The sequence below is a fragment of the Pipistrellus kuhlii genome, unplaced genomic scaffold (assembly GCF_014108245.1).
Source record: "Pipistrellus kuhlii isolate mPipKuh1 unplaced genomic scaffold, mPipKuh1.p scaffold_m20_p_14, whole genome shotgun sequence".
In the NCBI taxonomy this organism is placed as follows: Eukaryota; Metazoa; Chordata; class Mammalia; order Chiroptera; family Vespertilionidae; genus Pipistrellus; species Pipistrellus kuhlii.
In genome coordinates this window covers 9,479,957-9,494,169 of record NW_023425449.1, presented here as the reverse complement: position 1 = coordinate 9,494,169, position 14,213 = coordinate 9,479,957, and the positions used below count along the sequence as shown (strand labels likewise).

Here is a 14,213-nt window from a genome sequence, read left to right as displayed (position 1 = left end):
ATATGCCAAGCTTGTAGGGTTTGATCCCTGGTCAGGTCACACACAAGAATCAACCAATGAATATGTAAATAAGTGGAACAACAAATTGATTTCTCTCTCTCTCTCATTCTCTCCCCCCTCCTTCACTCTCTCTCAAATCAATTTTTTTTTAATTAAAAAAAAAAAAAAAAAGACAAGATCCCTGCCTTTATATTTTGGGGAAACAGACACACGATGGTGCAAAATAAATATGCAAAGTCGTGAGTGTTCGGTTTGGGAAAGAGAAATGTAAGAGAAGATCAGAAGAATTCCTTGGGCATTAACTAGATCAAGGACATGGTGTGGGAGTTCAATTTCTAAACTGGCAGCTCAGCGTGCCCACGGTCCTAAATGAGATAGACCGAGTGAGACTTCAAGAAGACCATCGTGGCTCAAGCCTAAGGCATTACAGGAATAATGATGAGAGGGGTGTCCTGAGAGGTAGGTTAGAGGCACTCTTGTTCAGCACCTTAAAAGGATTTGGGTCCTTCTCCTATAAGGACAGAAAAGACATTGAAGATATTTTTTTTTTGTGGGGGGGGGGGGGTTAAGGAATGACCGGTTTATATATGAAAGTCACTCTTGCTGCCACATGGAGAATGGATTGAACACGGCCCGAGTGGACATGGGGAAGGTGACCCCATGGGCTTCCTTCTTGCCATCCCTCTGGCAGGGACCCCCAGTCCAGACGTTGGCTGTCCCTTGCCTCCCAGCAGAAGTCACCGCTACTGTGACCCCCTTTCAATGTACCTTCAGCGGGACGCTCAGACCTACCTAGTCTCACCTTCTCACAACAACAAAGAAAATCAGGGATTCTTCACTGTGTTCAAAACAAAGTCCAAACTCTTTGGCTGAGTCCCATCAAGCCTCGCCCTGGTCTCCTCCTCCAGTGTCACCTCCAACTACTTGTCCTCAAGTGCCCTGCGTCTTAATCCATAAAAAGGGGGTTGGAGAGCCGGAGAGAAGTTTGAGAGGAAGGGCCCACCTTCTCGAGATGAGGCTGAGGCTGAGGGTGAGCCTGAGGTCCAGTGGGTTGAGCCGGTTGGGAGCACAGGAAACCTGCCCCAGTAGGGGTTTCAGGCAGTTGGCTTCGAGCAACGCAAGGCGTGGCTACAAGAGTGTCAAGAAAGCACCCAGGGACAAGGCATTGGAGACTCGGGCACAAGACCAGAGGCATAGTTGCTGGGCAGTGGCAACTGAGGAGAGGTCCCTAAGCCAGTGGCCAGCAAACTGCGGCTCGCGAGCCACATGCAGCTCTTTGGCCCCTTGAGTGTGGCTCTTCCACAAAATTCCATGGCCTGGGCGAGTCTATTTTGAAGAAGTTGCGTTAGAAAAAGTTTAAGTTTAAAAAATGTGACTCTGAAAAAGAAATTTCAATCGACGTACTGTTGATGTTTGGCTCTGTGGACAATGAGTTTGCCGACTACTGGCCTAAACCTTGAGAGATGGACACTTAAGAGCAGGACCAGACCAGTGGAGAACTGATGTCCCAGGACTCCAGCTCTTAAAGAAAAGGACTCGGCCCTGGCTGGATGGCTCTGCTGGCTGGAGCATTGCCCTGCCCTGTACACTGAAGTGTCGCCAGTTTAATTCTCGGTCAGGGCACATACCTAGGTTTCGGGTTTGATCCCTGGTCAGGGTGCATTTGGAGGCAACTGATCAATGCTTCTCTCTCACATCGATTTTTTCTCTCTCTCCCTTCCTCTAAAGCAGAGTTTCCCAAACTTTTGACATATGTGTATCCCTTCTATACTTTTTGTAACGCTGAGTACCCCTCGTACTCATGAGAACGTAGAATTAGGTGCAGCTAAGCACGGTGCAGTGCATATCCCCACCAAACTCTGGTGCAACTCGTACCCCCACCAAACTCTTCCCATACCCCTGGGGTACGCGTACCACACTTTGGGAAACACTGCTCTACAGTAAACAAACATATATCTTTGGGAGAGGATTAAAAAAGGGGGGAGGGAGGGGCAGGGCTCAGAGATTTGGGGCTTAGCAGATCAAGGACAAAGCCTGATTTGAGGATGACTTTGTAAGGAGAACCATGGGAAAGCTCTTTCTAGTCTGCGTACGAAGAGACGAGGAGCCTGAATGAATCCCAGAGCGTAAGGGGCAAGGCTAAGCGTGACGTCAAGGCTCAGCAGATAGAAGAATGCAGAGAAAGGAGCCAGGCAGCTCCTTCCATGGCCCACCCTGAGATCTTCGGCCCTCGGGGCTCCCACACACAAGTCAAGGTCATTCAAGTTTAGCCCCATGAACCCCAAAGAGTTGTGATTGCTTGGGGAGTGGAGGACCCATCCCACTTCCAGACGAATGGCATTTCCACATTCATGTCATTCTGGGAGCAGCTTTCTAACCCCAAGGAGGGGCCTCTGGAGACCATGTCTGTGTGTCCGGTTCTCATGGCAACCCAACAACTATGACATGCTGAGAGGGCGGTGAGGTCACAGAACACAAGCTTCAAAGTAGGCGAAGCATGTGTGCCTCATTTATTTTTAAAAGAAACTTCTGAGAAGAGCTTAGAACAATTTTTTCCCCCCGAGTGCCATTTCACAAAGGTACTCGCAGAACAACAAGGTGTGACTGTAATGGCTGCACTGAGTTGTCTTTTGGACAGTGTTAGAAGGGACATAAAGAAGGTGGACAGAGAACTGAGGCAATTGAGATGCATCGATGAGTTCAGCACTCGATGTCTGTGTGACTTATACATGCACCCGTACTGCTGTTGTGACTTGCACCCATACCCGTACTGCCTGTGCTATTCGAAGCGCTCACGATGCTGCGGCCTGTGCGATTTCTACCCCTGTTGCCTGTGTGACGTCAAGCTTTACTGTCTCCGACCATCCCTCAGAAGTTTGGAGAGGAAAGCCATTAGAGCCATAGAAGATGAAAAGAGAGAGCTTGCCAAGTAAAGGAACCTTCCCAGATGTTTATAGTTGGTATAGTAGCCTCATACGTTAGAGTAAGAGGGTTGGGGGGGGGGGGAGGATGGGACCATTGGTACTTGAACGGAGATGAAGAGGGTTCAAGAGAATGCCTCTGGTGGCTTAGCAAAGATTTAAGAAGAGGGAAAGGGAATGAGGAGATCCTCAAAAGACCGCGTAATGATGTCAGTTGGCACGGCTGTTGTGGGTTTATCGCAGGGGTGCCAGCGTGATAAATAATATGGCTGTAATGAGGGAGGGAAGCGGGAGGTGTCGTTAAAAAGCTATTGAAGGCAGCGAGCCACACATTTTTTCCGAGTGTGTTTGGACTCACGGAAACGACTCCGGGAGAAGTAATCATAATTGATCAAATCCTTAATGCCTGCCAGAGGCTTTCAGAGCAAATGGGAAAATAGAGGCATTTTCTGGGTGTTGTCTGAGAGCCTTCCTCTCATCTCCCGTCTTCAGACAAAGACTTACCATCCATCTGGGGTTGGCTCTATTTCGTTGGCCTCTCCCTGCTATTCTAGTAGAGATCATGCAAATGAACGACAGAATTAAGAGTCTCCGCTTCCAGGACAGAGCTGCAAAAGCTTCATTAATCGAATTGGGTCATTTTAAAAGTCATTTACAATTTTTCCCCCGTTTGATTACATTTTCTTTTTTGGTCTGGAGAAGTGTTCCTTTTGCACATATGCTGTCTAGTCTGTTAGGATTGTTGAAAAAACTGCTTGAAAGCCCAGTCCCCTGGTGAAATAAATTCTGGTCCATCCATACATTGAAATGATAGTGTAGATGTAAAAAAGGATTGATGAAGCATTTTAGGTATTGTATTAAGTGAAAAAAGCAAGGTACAAAAAAAAAACAAACCTATTTAATATGCTATTTCTTAAGGATGTGTACAAGAAGATGATAGATATTTTGGTTGAACTATACTTGATAATATACCATTGTGTGAGTTTAAGGTGTACAACGTGGTAATTTGCGACATTTGTATATTGTAAGATGGCTGTCATTGTAGTGATAAATTAGCACCTCTGCCACATAACGTTATTATCATTTCTTTTTAGTGGATGAAATAATTAAGTTCTAGTCCCTTAGCAAGTTTGATGATTATAATACATTATTCTTGTCTATATTCCTATACTGTACTAATGTTAGGGCTAATGTTCGATCACTAGAACCCATTGCAAGTTTGTATCTTTAAACAGCACTGTCCATCCTGATGGTTAATTAATAGATGAGATAGAGAGATAGAGGAGAGAGAGAGAGAGATAGAGAGAGAGAGATAAGGAGATAGGGACAGGGAGTGAGTGAGACCCTTGACAACAGTGATAGTGATGCTTCACTGGAAAGGGTAACAAGGCAATTATTGTCCATGTCATCAATCACCAAAGGTTAGGAACAAGCCTGCCTTCATAGCGGAGGATGGGGTTATTGCCTATAAACTCATCTACACTCAATCCGAACCACTTTTTATTTTTACTCCTTAGAGTATCAAGTTACAAGAAGCATGCACATTGAACCAGGGGTAATATTTGATCTTCTGTAATATCTGGTCTGTGTCCACTCTCCCTCTCCCTTTGAATACTTGATGGCCTTGGATTCATGTCCTTTCTGCCTCTGTCCCCCGGCTGTCCCTCCTCTCCAGACGCTCCGGAGGAGAATGCCTCTGTTCTGTATCATCTGGGCGCCCTCCGCCTCCAGGAGGCCCTACTTCTTGACTTAAACTTCAAACTCAATTCTCAGCAGAACGGTTTGTACACAAGGTTTGGGATGTACTTTCCCTGACAATGTCCTGATTTTTTGCTCTTTTTTTTTTTTTTTTTCTGTGCCTGCAGCAGTACGTGAAGCTGGTGATGTCTTTACATTAATTCCCAGATCTCTCAACTGCTACCGTGTTTCCCCGAAAATAAGACACCCTCCGAAAATAAGACCTAGCGCATGGAAAGATAAGACATCCCCTGAAAATAAGATCTAGCGAACTTTGGGAGAAAAAAATTAATATAAGACACTGTCTTATTTTCGGGAAAACAGGGTAGATCCATCTTAGAAGTGACTTGACTTGCCCTCTTGTGTCTCCTCGCAGCTGCTTTCCTTCCAGAACATTCATACCCTCCTGTGCTCTTATTTCTGACAGCTCAACATTTCACTATCCAAAATATTCCATTTCCTCCACGTGGATGGAAACTCTAGCCCCAGTCCCTGAGGACTCTCACTGTTCATATTTTTTCTTCCAGTGAAAACGCCTCTCTCTCTCTCTCTCTCTCTCTCTCTCTCTCTCTCTCTCTCTCTCTCTCTCTCTCTCTCGCTTACATCTCAGCTAACGCCCAATCCGTGACTAAACAGATCCAGAAATGTTTAGCTCGATTCCATTTTTTAAAAACAGTTTTCGGTTTTTAAAACATTGCCGGGGGCCTTTGGAGTTTATCAATCATATTCATGACCTTTTGCTTCTTTAAAAAACCGCTAGCTGTTTGGTTAGGGAGGACATGTCCTGTCCGATGCCACGTTGTGTTGTCCAGGAGGTTCTTCGCCCACCCGGAAAGTAAGATTCTGTGGTCTTGGGCGGCCACGGCCTCACTGGCATAGAGTTTCAGTGCGGGGGTCTGCCTGCTCTGCCTCGGGGATGGGAAGAGTTTGCCGCTGGTTGAATTGCCCCCGAGTTTCTTGAGGGTTTCCTGCGTGCAGCTCCGGGATGGGTGTGCGTGCTTGCACACTTGTGTGCATGCGGGTGGAAACGGGGGCTAGAAGGCCTGATCATCCCCATTGTTGACAGAGCAGCTGCCTCAAGAGACACATCGGCGGTGTCTTCCTCAGTCGAGACCCAGGCAAGTCCTCTTGTCTCTTTAGCTCCTTGGATGTTGGCTTTTCCCCACCAAATGCACGCCTGCATGGCAGGCACACCCTGGCTGCTCCCCCGACCTTCCTTCCGCTGCTGGACTTACAAGGACCGAAGTCCCTGCGTTTGATTTCCTTTGTAAGAAGCTGTGCCGCCGGCCCGACGTGGCTTGCACTTCAGTCACCCCACACTTTGGGGGCTGTCGGGCCTCTGTCCTCACGTGGGAGAAGCAAACGATAGGCAGCCGCACCTCTGCCCTTAGGAGTTTGCTGTCTCTGCTCCTGGCAGCTGTCTGTATGGACAGAGGAACCACGGTTTGCAGCCGCCTGCGGGGGGCAGTGGCCTCCCCCCTGCAGCCTTTGCTGACACCTGGAAACTGGGCCTGAGCCTGTGCATAGCTCCACTCACCACTGTGGTCGGCCTGAGTCTCAGCAAAAAAGTTCCCTTGAAGATCCCCACGCCAGGGGCAACCCCGTCTTCTGTGAACCTCACACACCTGCCTTCTCGGTTCTCTTCTGGTTCTCTCCTTCACCCTCAGAGGATGGGGTTTTCACAGAACCGCCCTTACTCTTGAGGCCGATGATGGCCAGCCCTCGTGGTGGCTTCTTTGCCGGTTTGGCAGGGCCTGGCCCAGTGCTAAGCCCTCGGGGAAATCTTCCCATCCCCCACCCCAACCCCATGCCCTGACTCAGAATCTACGGCCTAGTTAAAGGGGAGCACCTGGCGGGGGAAAGACTGGCTTCCCTCCGTGGGAAGGGAGGACTCACCATCTCCTCTTACCCACAGGTCCCGGAGCCCAGTCACCCCAGGAGGGCAGGCGTAGGGCCGGCTGCCCACCGAGGCCAAGGGCATGCCTGCCGTTCGGTTTGACCTTGTTTGATGATACAGTACATGGGGTTTGATCCCTTAAAACCTCAGGTTTTGGGAAAGCCTGAATAAGGTGGAGCCCGTTCGTAGACTTACCCTTTAAGAGTGAAAACTGCCCCTCGCCCTTCCACTTCGCTTCATCCTTGTGCCATCCTGGCCATCCTACAGATCACGGAGCAGACTTTGCAGCCATGTCCTTGACCGCCAGGAGGTGGGCAATCCGGGACTTGAAGCCAGCGTTGCCTAGTCTGGTCAGTGGTTCTCAAAGAGTGGTCTCTGGGCCAGCTGGGAGCACCACCTGGAACTGGTTAGAAATGCAAATTCTCAGCTCCTCCGGCAGGCCTGCTGAGTCAGCACTCCGGGGTGGGGCCGAGGCACCTGTTTCCACCAGCTCCGTGACAGATGCACCTGCATAAGTTTTTGGTCAGCCTCCACATCTTCTAGGACAGTATTCTCTTAGACCATTTTGGAATTAGCCACTAGGCACCCTGGTTTATGCCGAAGCCGGTTTGGCTCAGCGGTAGAGCGTCGGTCTGCGGACTGAAGGATCCCAGGTTCGATTCCAGTCAAAGGCATGTACATTGGTTATGGGAACATCCCCGGTAGGGAGTGTGCAAGAGGCAGCTGGTAGATGTTTCTCTCTCATCGACGTTTCTAGCTCTCCATCTCTCTCCCTTCCTCCCTGTAAAAAAAAAAAAAAATCAATTATATATATATATATATATATATATATATATATATATATATATATACACACACACACACACACATATATATATATATTTTAAGCACCCTGGTTTATAACAGTACAAGGGCTCACATTGTTAAACCAATCCTGTTAGGGCTTATCAAGTGAAAAATGCAGATTTGAAGCCATATGTATAGCATGATTTCATAATAGCACACACAAAACTATACATCATGCAGAAATACACACACACACACACACACACACACGAAAAGTCTAACCCCAAAATGTTAAATGTCATATAGGATTACGGGCATTTAAAAAAAAAAATACCATCTTTTTGCTTATCTGCATGTTCTGTGTTTCCTGCAATGAACTTGCCTAGTTTATGTAACAAAAAGAAGTGTGTAAACAAAGTCCACACAAAAGAAGCAAGAATTTAAAATCTATCTCGAACAAATAGCTCCAGCGTTGAGTCCAGACGCCTCCCACTGGAGGAAGTTCTAGGAATGCCACACCCCAAGGCCTTCCTTCGGAGACAGACACAAGGGTTGTTGCCAGGAGTAGCTCTGAGGACACAGACCGTCTTCAGGCTCAGGGATGAAAGGCCATTTCAGAGCACTGCGCTGTCTTTGGGAGGACTGGGCCGTTAGGGAATGGGCCCAGGCAGGCCCGGGTCTGAAAGCTCATAACCTGGCCATTAAACAGGCCTGACTATGAACCCAGACTCTGCCATTCACCACCTTTCCCTTCTCCTCGCCTGTAAAGCAGTGACAATGACATCAGCAATCCAATCTGAAACAAAACAATGCCTTCACCAGGTTAGCACTGTCCATGGTACATGGGGGGGTAGGGGGGGAGAGAAAACCCAACATCTTCATCACATGCAAAGAACTGTTATACTTTTTATTCATCAACTAGTTTAAGCCTCACAACAACCCCAGAAGTAGGCCCCAGAGTTACAGATGAGAAAACAGAGGCACCGAGATTCAGGTACTTGTCCACCTGGCAGAGCCAAGATCCGGACTGAACAGGTGGCAGGACGTGCACTCGTATGCACTTCGCTTGACTGCCTCTTGATGTATCGTAAGTGATTGATTAGCGTGAGCTGCTGTTGTTGTTGTTTATTATTATTCAGGATGTATGCACCGGAGCAGCAATAAGGCAGCTTCATAGGAACTCCGGAGATCTGCTCCAAGGACCACAAGCAGGGTCTTTACCAAGCAGCTTGGTGGCGGGAAGAGAAAAGCCTTGACGTGTATTGTAATGTTGACCAATTGCCATGGTGTAAAGATTCTCACCGTGATGTATTTCGAGCTGCCGGCATGAAGTCGCTGGACGGGGAGGTGGTAGGATCCAGCACACAGCCCCCTGCAAGGTGATGTCCCTGCTGGGGCCTCCAGCCAGAGCCTGAGGGTGGGCCCTAGCACCCTGCCTGGTCATTTGTTGACGGAGGGCTGAGGCTGGGTCTGTGTGAGGGCCCAGTGGTGGCACCAGTCCTGAGGATAAGCAGGGCTGAATTCTAAGGCTGACAGCCATCATTATAAACGGTATTGTATTAGTTGGATCCTGTTAAAAGACATAATAGTGCCCTAACTGGTTTGGCTCAGTGGATAGAGCGTTGGCCTGCGGACTCAAGGGTCTCAGGTTCAATTCCGGTCAAGGGCATGTACCTTGCTTGCGGGCACATCCCCAGTAGGGAGTGTGCAAGAGGCAGCTGAATCGATGTTTCTTTCTATCCCTCTCCTTTCCTCTCTGTAAAAAATCAGTAAAATATATTCAAAAAATAGATATTAAAACACACACAATAGTAATAATAACGATGATCATGGTAGAAAGTAAGCAGGTTTATAATGTGCCAAGTACAATGTTAGGCAAAACATATAGGATGTTGGTACTTGTTGCTATTTTCATTTACCAATGAGGAAACTGAGGCACAGAGAGAGTAAGGAACCTACCCGAGTTTCCGTAACCAGTAAAAACAGGAGCTGGGGTTTACACACAAGAGAGATAACGGGAAGGCCACGCATCTACCTGTTGTTCACAGAGGTGTGCCCGTGGGGGCGTGTCATGTGCAGAGGCCTTTTGTTGTTGATACACTTCTGTAAAGCTTGATTTCTCATTCCCACTGGTGTTTCCTTTTGCTGCTTAAAAAAAAAAAAGGAGATCCAAATATTGCTTCTCCAGCCGGGTTCTGCGGTCTCCCTCTCACCCCGTCCGCTCTGTCCCTTGCAGACTGAGAAGAACCACCAACAGGATCCTGGCCTCCTCTTGCTGTAGCAGTAACATTTTAGGATCGGTGAACGTGTGCGGCTTTGAGCCCGACCAGGTCAAGGTGCGCGTGAAGGACGGGAAGGTGTGCGTGTCGGCGGAGCGGGAGAACAGGTACGACTGCCTCGGCTCGAAGAAGTACAGCTACATGAACATCTGCAAAGAGTTCAGCCTGCCCCCGTGCGTGGACGAGAAGGACGTGACCTACTCCTACGGGCTCGGCAGCTGCGTCAAGATCGAGTCTCCGTGCTACCCCTGCACGTCGCCCTGCAGCCCCTGCGGCCCCTGCGGCCCCTGCGGCCCCTGCAGCCCCTGCAGCCCCTGCGGTCCCTGTGGCCCCTGTGGCCCCTGCGGCCCCTGCGGCCCCTGCGGCCCCTGCAGCCCCTGCGACCCCTGCTACCCCTGCGGCAGCCGCTTCTCCTGCCGGAAGATGCTCTGCTGAGGCGTAGGAAGATGCTCTGCTGAGGCGTAGGAAGATGCTTTGTTGAGGCGTAGGAAGATGCTCTGCTGAGGCGTAGGAAGATGCTCTGCTGAGGCGTAGGAAGATGCTCTGCTGAGGCGTAGGAAGATGCTCTGTTGAGGCGTAGGAAGATGCTCTGTTGAGGCGTAGAAGATGCTCTGTTGAGGCGTAGGAAGATGCTTTGGTGAGGTGTAAGGAAGCCATGACTTAGGTTAGGTAGTGACTCCAGCCAGGCAGCTCTTCCAGTGTTTCTCTTCCCCTTCCTAAGGCCCCGTGACTCCCTAGGACCCCGCACGTAGGGAACTGAATAGATAAGTGCAACTCGCTGGTGTCCTGTGCAAGTCTGTCCGTCCCACCCAGGCGGGAGCCCCGCCCGGCGAGAGGGTCTGGGAGGCATTCATGGGAGGGAAGGGGAGAGTGGGGCCTGCCCTCCTGTGTCCGCCTCGGCACCCGACTGCTGCCAAGTCCCAGGAAAGGCTACTCTTTAAAAAGAAAAAAAAAGAAAAAAATATATATATATATATTAAAATATATATAATTGATTTTTTTTTTACAGAGAGGAAGGGAGAGGGATAGAGAGCTAGAAACATCGATGAGAGAGAAACATCAATCAGTTGCCTCCTGCACCCCCCCCCCCTCATTGGGGATGTGCCCGCAACCAAGGTACATGCATGTGTCCTTGCCGGGAACGAACCCGGGACCTCTCAGTCCGCAGGCCTGTGCTCTATCCACTGAGCCGAACCGGTCAGAGCAGGAAAAGCCCTTGCCTTCACCCTAGCCTTCCCAGAGTGGTCGCTGGGCTGGGTCATGTCATGGCACCATTTGGACACACAACGTCCGAGCCCTGGCTGGTTTGGCTCAGTGGATAGAGCGTCGGCTGTGTTTCTTTTTTATTCATTTATTTATTTAATTTATTTATCTTTATTGATTTCAGAGAGGAAGGGAGAAGGACAGAGAGATAGAAACATCAATGATGAGAGAGAATCATGGATCAGTCAGCTGCCTCCTGCACACCTCACCCTGGGGATCGAGCCTGCCACCAGGCATATGCCTTTGATCGGAATCGAACCCGGGACCTTTCAGTCCGCAGATGGACTGAGCCAAACCGATCCCGGCTCTGTGTGGGTTCTTAATGCTCTCCTCGCCCTTTTAAAAGCTTCCTTCAAGTTCAAGGTTAAAGGACATTGATGGTGGTAGCAGACACAGTTTGCTTTCATTTGAGGGAAGCAATGGCCTCTAACACAGGTGGTGAATAAAAACACTGAGCATTTCAAAAAAAAAAAAAAATCACCTAGCAACCAGGCAGGCATGACTATGCTTGGGTGCACCAGATTCTAGAATTACCCTTATAAGCGTCTTGCCGTGTCTTGATCGCATGTTCATAAACATTCCATTTTCTAAGTTACAGACTTTTGAAGACGCTTTTGAGAGCCCTGCACCCTTTGGCGTCAATGGCATCCCCCGGCGTCTCGCACCAGCAGGAAGCTCTGCCTGCAGAGGGCATCCTCCCGGGGCACGCCTGCTCCATCCTCTATTCCCCCACTGACCTCCTCACCCTCCGGTGAGTCCGGCCACTCATTCACCCAACCTGCCCTTCCCAAGGCCAGAGTCTGCGCTCTGCAGCAGCAATGGAGAGAGAAAACTACCCTTCTCCCAAACGCCTCCCATCAAACACGGGAGGGCTACTGTGGAAGGGTGGAGGGAAGAGGGAGTTGCACAGAAACTGAATTTGCAAAGGGCTCCGAGAGGCCAGAAGGGCCCTCTAGACAGGCCCTGCCCTCAGCGTGGCGAAGGGATGCACTGCTGACATCACTGCTGGGCAGGGCATCTCGGGGAAGCCACAGGCCTGGCGACTGCTCAGCGCCTGGCCTGCGAGGGCTGGTAGTCTGGGTCCACTCACCGCCCCCACCAGAAAGACTGGATTTTATAAAGGCACGTGTTTCACGTACCGAGCACTGGCTGCAGGCGAAGCACGGTGCCGGGAGCTGTTGTCAATGAGAAACACGATGCCAGGAGCTTCTCTCAGCGAAGGCGAGACTGGCACCTGGGATATGATTGCCAGGCACCTGGCAGTGTGTGATCGAGAATGAAATGGTATGTGATGACTATGGATGGTCTCCATCTGACACCATACATAGTCGTCACAATATTATTGAGTTTACTAGAGGCCTGGTGCATGACATTCGTGCCCGGGGCAGGGGGTGGTGTCCTTCAGCCCAGCCTGCACCTCTCCAATCTGGGACCCCCTCGAGGGGTGTCCAACTGCCCCTTCAGGCCCGATCCTACCCAGCGATCAAGCCGGGATCAGGCCTAAAGGGGCAGTCGGACATCCCTCTCAAAATCCAGGACTGCTGGCTCCCAACTGCTCGCCTGCCTGCCTTCCGAATTGTGGATGTTGGGGTCCCAACATCAGAGAATGTGTGTGCTCGGGAGGTGAAGCAAACCAGAGGTGGCAGAACTGGAGGGGCGGGTCTTTCTGGGTCCCCAAGGGAAGTCCAAACGCAGGGCTTATCCTGTGAACTAACCGGGTTCCTGAGGAGGGGAGGGGGAGGGGAAGCACTAGGGAGGAGAAAGAAGGAACACTTGCTGTTTCCAAAGTTGTCTTCCACTGGTTGAGTGGAATGCTGGGCCCAGACAGCTTGAACAACGGCCTTGAGTGTATTTGCATATCTGAGTCCACCTGAGTCCAAATGCCGTCCTCCATCTTCCAGGGTGGGAGATGGAATGGGGAAACTGAGGCCTGGTGGCTCTGGATCGGCAGAGGCAAGGCCGATTGGAACAGAGGGTATCTGAGAGATGAGGGAGGCTCTGAGCTGCGTCACTGTTCACCATGTTTTAGTAATTGAACGTATAAATTAAGTAAATATACCACCTTATAATAAATATGCTTAGTAAATATTATAGAGTCAAGGTTGGAGATAAAGATAATTATTTTTGCCGAAACCGGTTTGGCTCAGTGGTAGAGTGTCGGTCTGCAGACTGAAAGGTCCCAGGTTCGATTCTGGTCAGGGACATGTACGTTGGTTGTGGGCACATCCCCAGTAGGGGATGTGCAAGAGGCAGCTGGTTGATGTTTCTCTCTCATCGACGTTTCTAGCTCTCTATCTCTCTCCCTTCCTCTCTGTTAAAAAAATCAATAAAAATGTATTTTAAAAAAAAGATAATTATACTTCTCAGTGAACACAATACATTCAGAGTGGAAGAGCTGTTTAATAGTATCTTCCTACATAATAAAAGACTAATATGCAAATTGACCGAATGGCGAAACAACCGATTGCTATGATGCTCACTGACCACCAGGGGCAGACACTCAACGCAAGAGCCCCTTGGTGGTCAGTGCACTCCCACAGGGGGAGCATCACTCAGCCAGAAGCCGGGCTGATGGCTGTTGAGCGCAGCAGTGGTGGCAGGGGCCAAAGGATCATCCCCCGCCCTGAGTGCACCAATTTCATGCACCAGGCCTCTAGTCATAAATAAAAGGGGATCCATGCCCGAGACTCTCAAGTATTGTTTGATTTATACCAAAACTCATGTAGTAACTTACTTTGTAAAATGACATTAAAGAACCTCAATTGACTGTTCTCCAGTCATTGTAAAGTCTTTTTACTTAGTGAATTGTTCGTGACTCCAGGACTGATAGAAAAGTAGGTTTAAATGATCTCAACTTCCCTACCCAACACAGAAATTCCTCCTCTCTCTGTCTCTCCCTATCTCTCTCTCTCTCTCTTTTTCTCTTTCTTTCTCCCCCCTAACCCCCCTCTCTCTCTCTCTCTCACACACACACACACACACACACACACACATCCTATGAATGTCACAGACTAGAAAAGCTTTAGATACTTTGATTTAGACTTTTGGTTGAAAATACGCTGAAAGTAGAGGTAACATTGATACTAAAACCAGAAGGCTTGGGTTTAGAACACAAGTAAGGGGGGAGGGGAGGGTGTTTCTGGGTGACCCAGACGGACCCAAGCGAAGTTTGTAGGGCTTGGGGCCTTTATCAGAGCAGCGTTCTCACAGACTCCTGGCTGAGTCACATGGTTTGGGATCGTGGTTGAGGATACCCTCAAGGAAGGAGCGACCACTTCTGCTGCTGATCCGGAGGCCACGTCTCCAGGCTGGAGATGTTCAGGAGGCACT

At 49.5% G+C, this 14,213-nt stretch overlaps 1 protein-coding gene across 1 annotated transcript; it reads left to right on the top strand.

Moving 5' to 3' along the window:
• Positions 1-2,469: 2,469 nt before the first annotated feature.
• Positions 2,470-10,055, top strand: ODF1 (outer dense fiber of sperm tails 1). The gene is made up of 2 exons (XM_036437408.2): positions 2,470-2,929; positions 9,578-10,055. The coding sequence occupies exons 1-2, from the start codon at positions 2,610-2,612 to the stop codon at positions 10,053-10,055; spliced, it is 798 nt and encodes a 265-aa protein (XP_036293301.1). The 5' UTR covers positions 2,470-2,609.
• Positions 10,056-14,213: the final 4,158 nt, after the last annotated feature.

Coding starts and splice junctions, on each gene's coding strand:
- ODF1 (XM_036437408.2), top strand. CDS start 2,610: ATGGCTGCACTGAGTTGTCTTTTGGACAGTGTTAGAAGGGACATAAAG. Junction 2,930..9,577: donor GAAAAGAGAGAGCTTGCCAA/GTAAAGGAACCT, acceptor TGTCCCTTGCAG/ACTGAGAAGAACCACCAACA.